Source organism: Neofelis nebulosa, chromosome 5 (assembly GCF_028018385.1).
Source record: "Neofelis nebulosa isolate mNeoNeb1 chromosome 5, mNeoNeb1.pri, whole genome shotgun sequence".
Taxonomy (NCBI): domain Eukaryota; kingdom Metazoa; phylum Chordata; class Mammalia; order Carnivora; family Felidae; genus Neofelis; species Neofelis nebulosa.
Genome location: NC_080786.1, coordinates 5,863,648 through 5,877,481, shown reverse-complemented (window position 1 = coordinate 5,877,481; position 13,834 = coordinate 5,863,648). Strand labels below are relative to the sequence as shown.

The 13,834-nt window shown below is 53.0% G+C and overlaps 1 protein-coding gene across 3 annotated transcripts in view; it reads right to left on the bottom strand.

Annotated features, from left to right (window-relative positions):
* ITGA9 (integrin subunit alpha 9) overlaps positions 1-13,834 on the bottom strand; it is a 363,974-nt gene that overhangs the window by 24,782 nt on the left and 325,358 nt on the right. For 2 of the 3 annotated variants that reach the window (XM_058729394.1, XM_058729395.1), the window contains exon 27: positions 9,820-9,939. The exons of the other annotated variant lie outside the window; for it this stretch is intronic. In XM_058729394.1, coding sequence (XP_058585377.1) covers positions 9,820-9,939 — 120 coding nt within the window. The remainder of the gene's footprint in view (positions 1-9,819; positions 9,940-13,834) is intronic. 3 annotated transcript variants of the gene reach the window in all.

Here is a 13,834-nt window from a genome sequence, read left to right as displayed (position 1 = left end):
CAGCAGATGGCAGTAGAGTGTCTTTCCCCCCACTCCCCCTCAACAAAATCCGCAGGTTTCCTGAATTTTCTAAAGGATGGGAGTACAGTTTCTGGACGAAGGGGCTCTGTTTGCTAGTTTGCACAAAGGTGAGTGGTGGCTCTCTGTCGAACTAATATTGTTTCTTACACAACTAAGCTAACTCTGTTTCAGAAAAAGAGGATATCAGCTTTGGGCCGTTTAGAGCCTCGTTGTGGCTTTTGATACAGAACCCAAAGCCCAGGCTCTGAGTTTACCGAGCAGTGGTCCCCCAACACCTGTGTCACACCAGGTCTGCCCATTGCCATAGGACCTTCTCGGAAGCGGTGTACGGGAGAGACGCGACAGGGGGAGCCCCGAGTCCTGATGACTGCTCGTGCTCCAGCCACCTATCTCCTGGGCCACAGGTGAGGTCATTTCCTGGCTCTAAGACACCGATGGCATTCTCAGACCTCGGCGGGTTCCCAGAGCAACCCCGGGGCTGCAGCCTGGGGGGCACACAGCTGCATACACCCAGGGTTCACGCGAAGGCGGCCCAAGACACGGAGCCCTCGTCCGGTGGCGATCGTTTTCGAGGAGGTTTTGGAAATTTTGGGAAAACTGCATTTTCCATGTTTATGCTACAGGATGGATACACACAAGGAGTTATAAAATTCTTAGAACGAAGATAAATTGAGACTTCAAAGACATTTCTCTGGCAGCAGGCCTTCCTTAGGCACCTCCTCTCGCTCTGGTTACTCTGGGGGAGACATCTGAGAAGTGCTGGGCAAACCTGGTTTGGCTGCCAGCTGCGCCCCCTGGGGGATGATTCATAATGAGTTTAAGCTGGACCCTCAGCAGCCCCACAGTCCATTCCCATCCAGTGGAGTCAATGTTGTCCTGCACTTTTTTTTTTCTGGAACCTTCCAAGGGCTTGCATTGCCACTTGAAGGGCAGAAGGCCGTGTTTAAAACAGTTCTGTCTGCAGCGGAGGAAACGTTCACGGAAACCCTCGAGGAGGACTCAAGCCAAGCCTTGCTCAGCTGCAGACAGAGGCGTCAGCTTGCTTTCTGGCTTTTGTCCGCACCGGCCCTGATTGATGGCAGCCCGCAGCCCCGAAGAGCATCGCCCTGAGCCCTCCTGAGAGACTTTCACAATTTTCCGATATAACCTTCTATCAAAAACCTACCCGAAAACAACTAGGGAAACGGCAGATTTCCTCAGGATAGCCCTCATCAGGGAGGTGTTGTGGGAGGCTCGAGGCCTAGGAAGAGAGAAGAAGGCCTGACCGAGTTCTGGGGTCTGCACCAGCCTCTTCCTTCCCAGCCCGAGTTGGAGTGAGTGAGGGACTGGACCGCACGACTCCACAGTATCTGTGCTCTTGTGAGATCCGCACCCCCTCCTCCCCCAGCCTGTGGGTTACCTCCCGGGAAGCTGTTCCAAGGACCTCGGACACACTCCTTCTTTGGACTAGCTCGGGGCCTCATGTTTACGGTCTCTCCGGTTACCCGACTATTTACACAGCACGTCTCTGTCTGGAGATGTCGGCAGGGCAACATCAGCCCAATATTTACTTCCAAGCATAAATAAGTCCCCACTGAGTGTCTCTGGCACATGGTTTTAATTGAGGCAGTGTGAAGGGTGTTGGTGGCTGTGTGTATTTGCACACGTGCGCGTGGATCCGTGCGTTCCTTCTCCGGAAGCGAGGCAAGGATGGGCCTGGTTGGAGGGAAGGCGAGAAGGCCAACGACCCCCGGAGGGGCCGCCAAACCTTGCGCGTTCTCTGAGCCCTTTCACAGATTTCTTTTTCTCAGGGTTTCGGCTTGAGGTCAGAAGTAACGCTCTCAAATAAAAACCACGGACCCAACGCCAGCTCGAAAGCGGCAGGCTCTTGGAGCGGGCCCAGCTGAGGGCGGGGAGCAGCCCGCCTGCCCGGTGCTTGGGAGAGGGGAGGGCCGGGGGTCCCGGCCATCGTGGGAAGGGGCTGGCCACAGGGCTGGCAGGGGAGTGGCACTTCCCTCGCTGCTGGTCATCTCGCCTGGCAAAAGGGGCAAAGAGGAGGGAGGGGACGGTTCCTTGAACACGGGAGAGGAGGAGGCAGAGGGTTTCTCCTCCACCGAGGGGTGGCCTGTGGGTTCTGGCCAACTGCCCAGGGGAGGGGGTGGGAGGGAGAGAGAAGCGGGGGGCCCTAGACGCGGCTTTTTCTCCTAAAGGAAGAGCCTCCCGGTGTCTTCACTCGCTTGCCACCTGACTCAGAGGCTGGCTTAAGGAGCCGAAGGCACTTCTTAACGTGCCCGAGTCCCACACCAAGCGGTTCTCCCTACCGTAGCTCTGAGCAACCACGCTTTCTTCCGTAAACAGGCCTTTGTGAGGGTCTTGGAGAGGCACGAGGCCCGGGCAGGAGCTAAGGGAGAGGGGAGGGAACTCATTTGGATTTTTCTCCCTTAAAAAGAGTCTCACGTTTCAAAGTTTTCTTCCTGCATGGTGGTTTGGCAGGCTACCGTAATCCTGACACACACAGTTTAAATTATGGCTCCCGGCGTCTGCTAACATCCCAGCTTTGGCAAAGCTGATTAGGATCCATTTCAGTATCTGAAGAAGGGGCTGGTTAGCTCAGGGCCCTCACTGTGGATTTGGTACTGGAGTCAGGGCCTGGGGCTGCCAAGCAGGAGAGCGCCTGAGGTGCAGTGGGGGGCGGGGGGGACCTTCGGGAAGGCCCTGGGTCTGCCCAGAGGCACAGGAGGAGGCCAGTGGTGGGGGTGGGGGGCGGAGGGGGGTCTGGAGCCCCGCTCTGGAACAGGCCATCTGCTGACCTGTAAGGGGTTTCTTTTAGATAAACACGTAGAGCAACAGTGGATGATGGGCCCGTTAGCGGCCCCACAGGGACATGCGGGAGCGCCCAGGAGCTGGTGGCACAAGCTTGGCCCGGCCAAGTCCTGCTCAGGTGTGTGTACGTGGCTCAGCCACCATCTCTGGTCACTTAACCGCATTTCCCAGAGGTCTTCCAGACTGACTAAGGCCTCTTGTGCCTACCACTGTCCTTTTGCCCAGAGTCTGTCGCCTGGTAGGGACCCAACACTGTCTGCTGAGTGAAGGGACTAGCCATCTTCCAAGTGTGAAGCGTGCTGACCCGCAGGCCCGTGTGGCACAATGAATACATCAGCACAGCCACCTGCTTTGTTCCGTCTCCCAGCCACGCTACGATTTGTGTTTACGTGGCACATTGTGGGGAACGGCCATTTTTGGCACATCGGCTCGAGGCAACGGCCAACGACCGCAGGGAGCCATGTCAGGAGCCACTCGAAAGGGAACTTCAAGAGATGTGGCTCCTCAAGGCAGAGGACTTGAACGCCGCCTACCTGTCTTCAAAGGCCCCAGGAAGGCACCCCCTGGTCAGCAGTAGCGACTGGGGACCACTCAGTGGCTTTCCCCTTGACAGGAACAGAGGGGAATATATACGAACTGTGGCAATAAGCCCAAACCATTAAGACCTCCCATGGAAGTTACATATTAGGCTGGCTTTTCGTCCAACTAATCAACAGACTTCTAGGCACTGGACTGTCCATACGATATCAGATCTCAATTCACTGTATGTAAAGCATCATTCTGAGGTTTTGGACATAGGAATCACAGTTGACAAGAGGTCTGTAGGTGAAGTTTTAGGAGTCTATAGGTCAACACAATAATCCTACATTTCGTTTGCCATTTTCAACCTCCTAGAAAGTCATCACATTTAGTTAGCTGTTTAAGAAAGAAGATATTGGGGCACCTGGGTGGCTCAGTCAGTTGAGTGTCGGATTCTTGATTTCGGTTCAGGTCATGATCCCAGGGTTGTGGGATCGAGCCCTGTGGGATCCTCGCTCAGCATGGAGCCTGCTTAAGATTCTCTCTCCGAAGAATGAACTCTTGCCATCTGCAGTGATGTGGATGGAACTGGAGGGTATTATGCTAAGTGAAATAAGTCAGGCAGAGAAAGATACCATATGTTTTCACTCAAATGTGGATCTTGAGAAACTTAACAGAAGACCATGGGGGAGGGGAAGGGGGGGGAAGTTACAGAGAGGGAAGGAGGCAAACCATAAGAGACTCTTAAATACTGAGAACAAACTGAGGGTTGATGGGGGGTGGGGGGGAGGGGAAAGTGCGTGATGGGCATTGAGGAGGGCACTTGTTGGGATGAGCACTGGGCATTGAATGGGAGCCAATCTGACAATAAATTATATTAAAAAAAGAAAAGATTCTCTGTCTCCCTCTGCCCCTTCCCCACTCAGGCACATGCACACGCACGTGTTCTCTCTAAAAGGAAAAAAGAAAAAAAAGAAAAACGATATTTTTCTTAAACTTCCTCTGTCAACCTCCTTCCTGCATTGTAGCTTTGCCCGAAGAGATTACCCACTCTGAATGCCGAGTGCATTCATGAATGTTGCACCAAGATTTGCTTTTACCCCCTTTTCCCCAAAGGAGCTCAATCATGATTTTCCCCCAGACACTATGGAAGAGAGGCGAGGTCTCATCTACTTGAAAACGATCGTGACTTTTGAAGAAACGATTGAACGTTTGCCCCTAGTTCTGAACATCATGAATGTGGCAGATGAAAGGCGGCCCCCCCTCCCATGAAGATGCGGCGTCTATTTCCCCTCCCTTGAATCTGGGCTGCCAGGTGACCGCTTTGACCAACCGAGTATGGTGGAATGATACTACGCCAGTTCTGGGCCAGCCTTTGAGAGAACGAGCAGCTTCCACCATGCTCCCTTGGGGCCTCAGCCACCACGTAAGAAGCCAGACCCCACCCTGGGGAGGCTCTAAGTCTACATGGAGAGAAAGAGGGGCTCAGCTGAGTCTGGTCCCCCAGCCATCCTCACCAAGGTGCCAGGAATGTGACTGAGCTGTCTTAGACTCCTCAGACCAGCCTGGCCGCCAGGGAAATGCCACTGAGTGACCGCACTCAATGTCACGGGGAGCAGAAGAATCACCCAGGCAAACCCTTCCTGGATTCCCGACCCACACATTTATAAGATACAATGCCCCTCAATTTGGGGGCAGTATGTTACACAGCAGCGGCTAAAAGGTACGATATAAAAGCTCACAGCTCGAGCAACGGCACCTCAGGAAACCACGAAACCCTAAAGGGGTGAATGCCTGTCTAACTTCCTTCTTTTATGAGAGTAACCCCAACCCCACCCCGCCTCCCAAAGTGCCATCTTGAATCTTCCTCCTTCCCGAGTCTTAGCCGTTGGGATCAGTAGGGCACATGGGACCCAAGCTGAGCCAAGTTCTCTCCCTGCCAGCTCCCTGCCTCCAGCCACAGCGGTGGACATTCTCTCCCCTGGACTTGCAGAGCTGGGCGTCAGAGGTGGCCGATCAGTCTGTGTCTGGGGCTAGAAGTCACTGAGACGTACCCCTCAGGAGCAGCGGGGGGCACCCGTTCTTTCCCGTGTGCAGAGAAGTGTGGGGAGGCAGGTCAGCTCGGGGAGAACAGGATGCAGGAGTGTAGAGGGGCAGCGGTGAGGGGCAGCGGTGAGGGGCTGCGGGGGACAAAGGGAGGGAGAGAGGGGGTTATCTGGCTTGGCTTCTGGACACTTTCTGGGTCTGGATGCACACATCTCCTTTGGGGCCTGTGTGTACTCTTGCACCCTTACAATTCTTGCTGAAGTGGCTGTGAATGGATTTCTGGGCTTTTTTTTTTTTTTTTTTTTTTTTTTTTTGGCAACTGACAAGAAGGGCCTTGGTGATGCCTGAGGTAGGAAACGGAAGGGAAAGCGGGCCGGGCCGGTGAGGTGACAGGAATGTCCTTCCGTAGACCTTCCGCCTGCTGGGTGAGGGGGCCTGGGAGTGATTCACGCCCAGTCTAGTCTCCTGTAGGCCCCGCACACTCAGAATGCCTCACCCCAAGCTGCCTCTCTTCTGGAATGAATTCAAATCGCACCTTCCTTACTCTCACCAAGGGAAACCGTCCACTGTCTAGTGAAAACAGTGAGGGACCGTCTTCCTTCCTGACCTCCCCCGTCCAACCGGCCACCAAATCCCGCTCTAATTGGCTCCCCTCTCCTCCATCCGTGGCCACTGCCCTAGCCCCCGTACTGTCCCCAGATCTCTCTCCCGAGACAGCTCTGGCCATGCCACTGCTCTGTCCACAGACCCACCCCTCCCCCCTTTCCCCTTTCCCCTGGGTGGTGGGCGTTTTCAGAGAGTCGGGGTCGACTATCTTACCGCGGGCCACTGCTTGCCCGTGACATGCCTCCCACGCGGCTCCCATTCTCACCTCCTCTTCCTTCTTAGGGAATATCCACCTGCCCTTCCCTGCCTGGAGAACTCAAACCACATCCAAGGTCAGGCTTGGATGACACCTCCTTTGCAAAATGTCCTCTGACTTCTCTCGGGTGCTCCCGTGTGTTCAGCTCGGTGCTAAGCATTTTGCCCGCATCCTCCCTATGCCTCAAGTTAGAGGTTGCGGTCTCCGTTTTACTGAGGGAACGGAGGGTCTCACAGAGGGTGACCGTCTCCAGCCACACAGCTGGCAAACGTGAGAGCCAGGTTTCAACGGTACCTTCGTCTCAGTTTCCAGAGAAGTTTGCACACGCTTATCACCCCCTATTCCATTTATAGGTCTGTGTGCTAGATGGCGAAGCATTCAGGGGCAGGGAGGAGTCACAATTATCGTCGTATCCAGGTGCCTACCCAGCGTTTGGTTCAAAGCAAACGTTCAATAAATTGAGCTGAAATGAAATATTGCTCTTGGAGGATGAGCAAAGTGGCTTTCCACTTTGGAGTCATTTAACTGCTTCCTTAAAGGTGTTGTTAGACCCTGCGCTTCCCCCCTTGTTAGTGATGGCAAGACCTCGTCTGGGGTAATGCCACCACTTGACTGCCACCACTCTGCCCCCTCGCCCAGTCCGTGGTAGAGGGTGGGGTCCGCCTCCTCGGGTCCTGGCACTTCGGATCACACAGCAGCTGGGTGACATCAGGGTCCTGACTACCCACGGCAGCTATCTCCTGCAACCTCATTCTTTAAACAAACACAGCAGAAGCAAAGCTAGGCAGATGGCAGGTGGAAGAAGGCACGAGTGTGGACACAGAGTTGGGACACAGACCTGAATGGCAGGGCCAAGGCGGGTGGCCAGAAGGAGGGCATTCCCTCACGAGCAGGGCATGGCCACCACACTCCCCACTCTCTGTCCCTGTCTGGTCTCACGTACCCAGCCTTGGAGGACTTCCTGTCATCTGAGGAGCCCAAAGGCAGAAGGAAGGAGTACGTGCGCGCGCACACACACACACACACACACACACACACACACCCCAACCAAAGCTCTTACTGTCTTTTCAGATCAAACACCGAGCTGGCTTTGTTCTCTGCCTGCAGACCTGAGGCCGTCCCGGCCGGAAGGAGTCGGAGGACACAAGGAAGAGTTGAGAACCTATCTGGCCACGCAGATTAAACAAACGACAAACTGGCACATTATTTTTTGTTTCTTTTTGAACAGGTAATATTCACTCCTGGCAAATATATAGGGAAATGGACACTTTTGATATAGCGCTTGTGGGAGGGGGAATGGGTATAACCTTTCTAGAGGCGATTTGCAGGATGTAATAAAAGGCTTAAAGTATGCATTTCCTCTGACTCAGTAATTCCATTTCTAGGGTTTCATCTTAAGTACATAATGAAGGATTTGTGCAAATATTTGGCTCTAAGGATATTCACTGTGGCACCGTTTAAAGGGGGTGTGAATCCAGGAGCCACCTGGCTCCCAGCATCGGGGGACAGGATGGGTGCGTGCAGACACTGGGGCCGCCTGGAGGTGGGTTTTTAACAACATGGAAAGATGTTTGCAGTATTGTGTTCGGGGTGGGGCGGGGGAGGCTGAAAAGAGTACACGGAATGTCTGAGAAGCATGGGAACATAAGAGAAACTTCTCTTCAAGGAATGTGTTCCATGTAGTTTTCTTTAAACCTCCAGAACTTTTTCAGGTGACGTAGCCCTCCACTTAGAGCAATCAGCCCAATTGTCAGTCTGAAGAATGTGTAGTGAAAACATGGAGTTTCCTGTGTCTCGACTTCTTGGATACAAGTATGTGTATTATGCTTTTATTTCAGATGAATAATTGGACCCACTGTTTTAACGTTAGAGGTATTGTACCTCTAAACATGTCGTGTGTATTACTGGGAAGTTCAACATCCTTCTCAAAAATAAATAGGTGCTATGAGAATGCTTGGTCTATATCTCTACAGAGAAGAAGGTCAAGAAGAGACAATACTGTTCATCGTGGTTATTCTGAGATGCGGACTCCTGAGTGTTTTTGTGCTTTTTTTCTTTTAGAGACTTAAAATTTTTTTAAGTCTTTATTTATTTATTTATTTGTTTATTTATTTAGAGAGACAGAGACAGAGACAGAGCAAGCAGAGGAGGGGCAAAGAGAGAGGCAGAGAGAGAGAATCCCAAGCAGGCTCCACGCTGCCAGCATGGAACCTGATGTGGGGCTCGAACCCACGAACCGTGAGATCACGACCTGAGCTGAAATCAGGAGTCGGACACTTAACCGATGGAGCCACCCAGACGGCCCTATACCTTTTTTTTTTTTTTATGTTTATTTATTCCTGCGAGAGAGAGAGAGAGAGAGAGAGAGAGAGAGAGAGAGAGAGACAGAGCACGAGTGGCGGAGGAGCAGAGAGAGAGGGAGACAGAATCCGAAGCAGGCTCCAGGCTCTAAGCTGCCAGCAAAGAGCCAGACGCGGGGCTCGAACCCACAAGCCGGGAGATCATGACCTGAGCCAAAGTCAGACACTCAACTGACTGAGCCACCCAGGCGCCCCATATACCTTTTTTTTTCTTATTGACAGGTTACAACGTCTGATCGATGAATGCAAATTATTTTGTGACCCCCAAGAAAGTGATGATTTGAATTTAAAGCATCCGTCCATAATAACATAAGAGGCTGCTTCCCACCTGCATCCGAAACCCAGAACACTAGCAAAGCAGGGCTTTGGTGGCAACAAGTCCCAGCTCTGCCCTCTGGTGTTATTCTAGGACCTGGAGACGTAAGGACCAACCGGGGACCCACTTACCTGGGACATGAGCACTCAGAAGGAGGGGCACACCTTCGCTAGATAATGACTCTGAGGTTGTTACTGACGAGCACAGAGGCTCTGAAGGGAAGAGACTCCAGACCTCTGAGAGTGTGAGGCAAAGAAACCAGCTCAGACTTGGGGTGTGGACACCCCTTTCCCCTTGAGAAAGTGACAAGAGGCGAGAAGGAGGGGCCAGTGTTCCCCGGTGAAGGAAGCAGGGCAAGTGTATTCCCGGGCTCACCTACAAGTGAACCACCCGGGGTTGGGAGAACGGACCACGCAGCTCCCCAGGCGGAACTCTGGACTATATCTCATCTTAGTTGCCCGAGTCCTCAGGGCAAAAGTCCTTTTCCTGTTCCACATGGGAAGAAAACCAAGAGTCGCTTGGCTTTTGCTTTGCTGGTGTTTTCTCCGAGCAAACGGTGAACCACCCCAGGCCCTGCTGTTCCTCCCAGGCTTCTGTCGTGGAGTCAGGCTCCCACCTTTCTGTTGGGACCAGTGAGAAGGTAAGAACAGGGCGGGGCTGAGACGTCTGCTCTCGCTCTAAAGGTCCAGGCCTCGGCTGTAATGGCCTCAAGTGGAGCCAAGAGTCCATTCGAACCTGAGGGGGACGCTGACCTTGCTTCACTGCAAGGTCTGGTACCTGCACCGTGAAGGAAGTTCTAAAAGGAAGCTCCTTTCAAGAGGATCCTCGCGAGGCAGGAGGGCTGGGCATCCATGGCTGGGGGCTCCACAGGGCCCTGCAATCACCAGACTCACCTTCCAGAGCAGAACAGCCAGCAGCAGGAAGATGAGTATTCCCACCAGCAGACTTATGGCAATGATCCAGCCCACGACATAGCCACGGGGCTCCAGATTGTGCAAGGCTTCGAAGACCACCTAGGAGGCAAAGCAGAAGGGGGAATGATTTTCAAATGGAAGTGCCCATAGCGTGACGGAGCCCGGCCTGGGCTTGACGTTCGGAGCGAACTACAGAGGAGTCCAGACTGTTGTTACCGAAGACTGGACTCTGTGCAGTTCTCTCCTGGTTGTAGACCGATGGATTTTTCACCATCAGGGGGTGAAAAAGCCACTTGAAATCCAAGCCCCAGGTCTTGAGAGGGTTGTAACAACAACAAGCCTGACTTCAATATCATGAAGTGAACCTAAGTGTGGTGAAAGTCTCAGAAGACGCAGTCTTCTGCATTCGGGCAACAACGGCCTCCCGTGCATTGCGGTTTTGCGATGGAGGACGTGGCCGTGCCGGCTTCTTTCCAAGTGTTCAGCTCAACGTGTCGCTCAGCGCAAGCATTTGACGGATGCCACTTTCCTGACAGACTGTCACTCCCCAAGGGCCGGGACGCCATCCGTCTCCGGTCTCATGGCAATGCCTAGCACACTGGAGACCCTCACTCCTGAAGCGCCGGGCTCTGGTTTTCGGTGGGAACCATGTGCAATCCCAGCCCGTGCCTCCATGAGGCAAGTTTCCCCAGATTTATGGGAAGTCAGTGGTGTGCTGGAACTGGCCATCGGCCGGCAAGAGCCAGCCGTGTGCTCCTCTTCCTGGCTACATCGACGTGGGGGCATTTACACTCCAGAAATTGGGAGACAAGTCAGGGCCCCCACCCACCTGCCGGAGAACGGATTGCTTAACATGTATTGGCTCAACACTAATTGGACCCTTTGGCTCTGCTCCAGCCCCACTGGGCACGGTGGGGTTTGGTTTTGTAGAATTCCAAGCATCCATTGTGTCCTTGCCGCATAGTAACTTTGCCCTAACAATCACTGCCCACTCAAGCTCGCTGCAAAAGAGACAAAAGTCCCAGCTCTGGGCAGTCATTGTTTCCCTTGGCTGCCCAGCTGGCCCATCCCCGGGTCTTTGTCCACGCTGGGCCATCCCCTCCTTGGGGAGAGCCTGTCTGAACCTAGCTAGATGCTGGAGGCCGGCTGTGGCTTTCACCTTGCCTGGAAGCTTCACTAATCATGGGAGCCCAGGGATTCCCCACTCAAGCTTCATGGGGTGATTGGGCACAGTACCTTACAGTGACCAGCACTGCTTATGGCCCCTTTTAGGGCCTGTCTCCCAGCTAACTCTTCCCAAATGCTCCTCTGTGTCTTGTAACCTCCTATCCACGTTATACAACTACCCTATGAGGGATTCAATGCCCATTTTACAGAGGGGGACCATGGAGGCCCAGAGAGGACAAGCCTTTTTCTCTGGGCCAAGTAGCTGAAGTACAGAGTCAGGATTTGAACTCAGGTCCAGCCAACCCCAACCCCCCAAATCTGAGCTTGTCAACACTGCACCACTGAGTGCCCAGATGACGATGGCTCTTCTTAAAGACTACCTGTTGGTTAAATAGGTCATTTGTTGACGGTGCCCTGGTGATAAGAAAAGCAAAGGTGTGCATCTCGATCTCATTGCATCCATTCCCACAGCCCGAGTAGGAGGGGAGGGGTGTGTGCTGGGGGGAGGGGCTGGATGGCCAGTCATGAGGAAGACAAGCTGCCATAGTTGCACCCATAGACGCTGAATCCAGAACCTCATCTCAAAGAAAATCAGGCAGAGCAGAGACCATCCCTTCCTACATGGGGGCAAATGAAAGAAAACTGCCTACACACATAGTCATTCTGGGAACGGAAAGGAGGCCTCTTTGCTGTATTGTGCTCACTGGCTATGTGACCTTGGGCAAGGTACTTAACCTCTCTGAGCCCCCTTTCTCTCATCTGCAACATAGGGGTAAAACAGCAGCTCTGCAGAGAATTCAAGGGGCTAAGACACACAGAGCCCCAAGCTTGGCACCGGGCAGAACCCAGCTCTGACAAACAGAAGGTGATTTCTCCATCACTGCCGGCAGGGAGGTATTTTTGAGGTTGGGCATGGTTGGCTACTTTTCCATTTTTAAAAACTATTTACTGATGTCAAATATACACAGAGAAAAGTAAACACAACCCAAGTGCACAGCTCACTGAATTCTTATCCCACGCATGCTAAATGCACAGGTGCAACCAGTACCCAGAATAAGAAACAGAATGGGACCAGAACCCCTGGAAGTCCCCTTTGCATGCCTTTCCGGCTAACCACCTCCCCATCACAGGTAACTGTGACCCTGACTTCTAAGGGCCTGGATTAGCTGCACCTGCTTTTGTCCTCAGTACACCTGGAATGGCACAGCGTCAACTCTGAAGTCTGCCATCACGCACCCATCTGTTCAGACTAGAGATTCAGGTCTTTAAAGAAAGATTCATGCCCTTGGGTTCTTGCCCCTGAAAGGCTGTGGATTGGGTCACCCCCCACAATCAGAATCTCTCATGGCGTCTTGTACAGATGAGCCTTGAGGCACTATGGCCAACAGGTACGGTCTTAGACAGCCAAGATACCGCCTTCCGTTTCCTCCTCTGTGAAACGGGGGTCTGAGGGGGAAAATCAGATAGCGTTGTGAAAATTCCCACCGCAGGGTCACGTAACATAAGTCTGCCGAACCTTCTCATCGACAGAGAGTTGCTGAGACAGGCTGTGAGCTCAGTGTGGGTCAGCTGTGGTCGAGCCCCTTGGATCACCCCGATGGCTTCTCAGGGACGCTGCCTGCCCTCCGCATCAGAAATCTGCATCCTGGCAAAGCCATGCTGGAGATCTGGTTTTGTGGATACAGGCACAGCTAACAGTATCCACAGCAGTTTAGTCTAGCAAATTCCACAAGAATGCCCTGTCACTTCGCCAGAATGCGTGTTTAATCCTTTCTTATTTTTAGTGATGCTGTCCGTCTTCTTGGATGCATGTCTCGTGCTTTGGCAGAGCGGGTTCCCGTGCGTCAAGACCCTAATAAGCTCACATGGGGGAGAAAATCAGAGCGTCCTGCAGCTTTAAGAAGTCACATCTCAGATAAAACCCCAAAGGAAGGCACAGCAGCTGGACTACAGCAGGGAGTCAACAAGCAGTGACCAGGAAGCCTCGACTATACCACTAAAGAGCTGGTGATCCTGGTCACGCCCCTGGACCTCTCTACGTATCTTTTCTCTGTATTCTCTTGTTCCCATCCCCAGTCACTATTCCAGGTCAGGCCTGGTCTGATCTCATAGCACCCTTTCAGGGGCCCCGGAGAGGCCATCAGGGGTTGCCTTTTTTTTTTTTTTTTTCAAATATTTATTTTAGGAGAAAGAGAGAGAGGGAGGGAAGAAAGGAGGGAGGGAGAGGGAGAGAGAATGTGAGCAGGGGAGGGGCAGAGAGAGAGAGACACACGCACAGAATCTGAAGCAGGCTCCAGGCTCTGAGCTGTCAGCACAGAGCCTGATGCGGGGCTTGAACTCATGAGCTGTGAGATCATGACCTGAGCCAGAGTCAGCCACCCAGGTGCCCCAGGAGTTGTCTTCTTAAAACGCAGGTCTTATGTTGCTTCTCTGCTTACGCTATTGGTGACTTCCCTTTACGCTGAATACATATTCCAGGGTCCCAAGTTCTTTACAGTCTCGTCTCCTTCCTACCTTGCCAGCCCCTTGCCGGGCCATCATTCCCATCCTTGTTGGGTTGCATCATCTCGCCAGCCAGAACTGTGCTCTCCGGCCTCTGCAGGCTGCTTTGGCCGCCTGCAATGCCTTTCTGTTCTTGTCCATTTGACAAAATCCAACATTGCTCATCTTAAAAGTATTCAGGGGCGCCTGGGTGGTTCACTTGGTTAAGCTTCTGACTTTGGCTCAGGTCATGATCCCACGGTTCATGGCTTGGAGCCCCACTTCGGGCTCCGTGTTGACAGGGTAGAGCCTGCTTGGGATTCTCTCTCTCTCTCCGTCTCTCTCT